The sequence below is a fragment of the Penaeus monodon genome, chromosome 20 (genome assembly GCF_015228065.2).
Source record: "Penaeus monodon isolate SGIC_2016 chromosome 20, NSTDA_Pmon_1, whole genome shotgun sequence".
Classification (NCBI taxonomy): domain Eukaryota; kingdom Metazoa; phylum Arthropoda; class Malacostraca; order Decapoda; family Penaeidae; genus Penaeus; species Penaeus monodon.
In genome coordinates, this window is record NC_051405.1 from 1,199,525 (window position 1) to 1,200,122 (window position 598).

The 598-nt window shown below is 44.5% G+C and overlaps 1 protein-coding gene across 1 annotated transcript in view; it reads left to right on the forward strand.

The window, feature by feature from the left end:
* Positions 1–598, forward strand: part of LOC119585566 — a gene marked incomplete at its 5' end in the record, with an annotated part of 4,984 nt that overhangs the window by 2,139 nt on the left and 2,247 nt on the right. The window contains 1 exon segment of the mRNA XM_037934234.1: positions 299–484. Coding sequence (XP_037790162.1) covers positions 299–484 — 186 coding nt within the window.

The following is a 598-nucleotide window of genomic DNA, read 5'->3' on the forward strand; positions in this document are numbered from 1 at the left end:
TAAACTTTGGGCTCCCATAACTTCAAGTGGCGTTGCACATGCAGTTGCTCTGTGTGAAGGTTAGGAACTGACTCCTCTGTAGCTAAGCGCTTCGGGAGATTGAATTGGTGAAGTTGAATTGATAAACTAATTCACAGTCGACAGAACATGTATACCTGCCCTCTAGGTTTCATGATTGTATGATTGTAAATTTGGTCTTTGCTATCAAACAGCACCGCGTTTACATACTCACCCCTCATTCAATTTATAAAACAGATTCCTTTTTCCTAACTTTTCTCCAACTCATTTAATTCCCCAGACAGACGGATCGGTGTTCTCACTGCAACACCTCAAGATCCACCGGAAGTACCACCGGAAGATCTTCCAGCAGCTTCTAGCGTTGCGAGTCGAGGCGGGCTGGGATGCTGACTACCTCACCTGTAGGAGATGCAAATGCGGACAACAGTGCGCACTGTGCCAGCCCCCTGATCCACATCTGTATACGGTGAGCCAGTTACGTTTCATTTGCCTCATTACAAGTACAAAGAATAGATGACGAAATCTTCTGAAAAGGAAGTGTCCAGTTCAATGTCCAGTTAGTTTTAGTTAAGGTTACTTT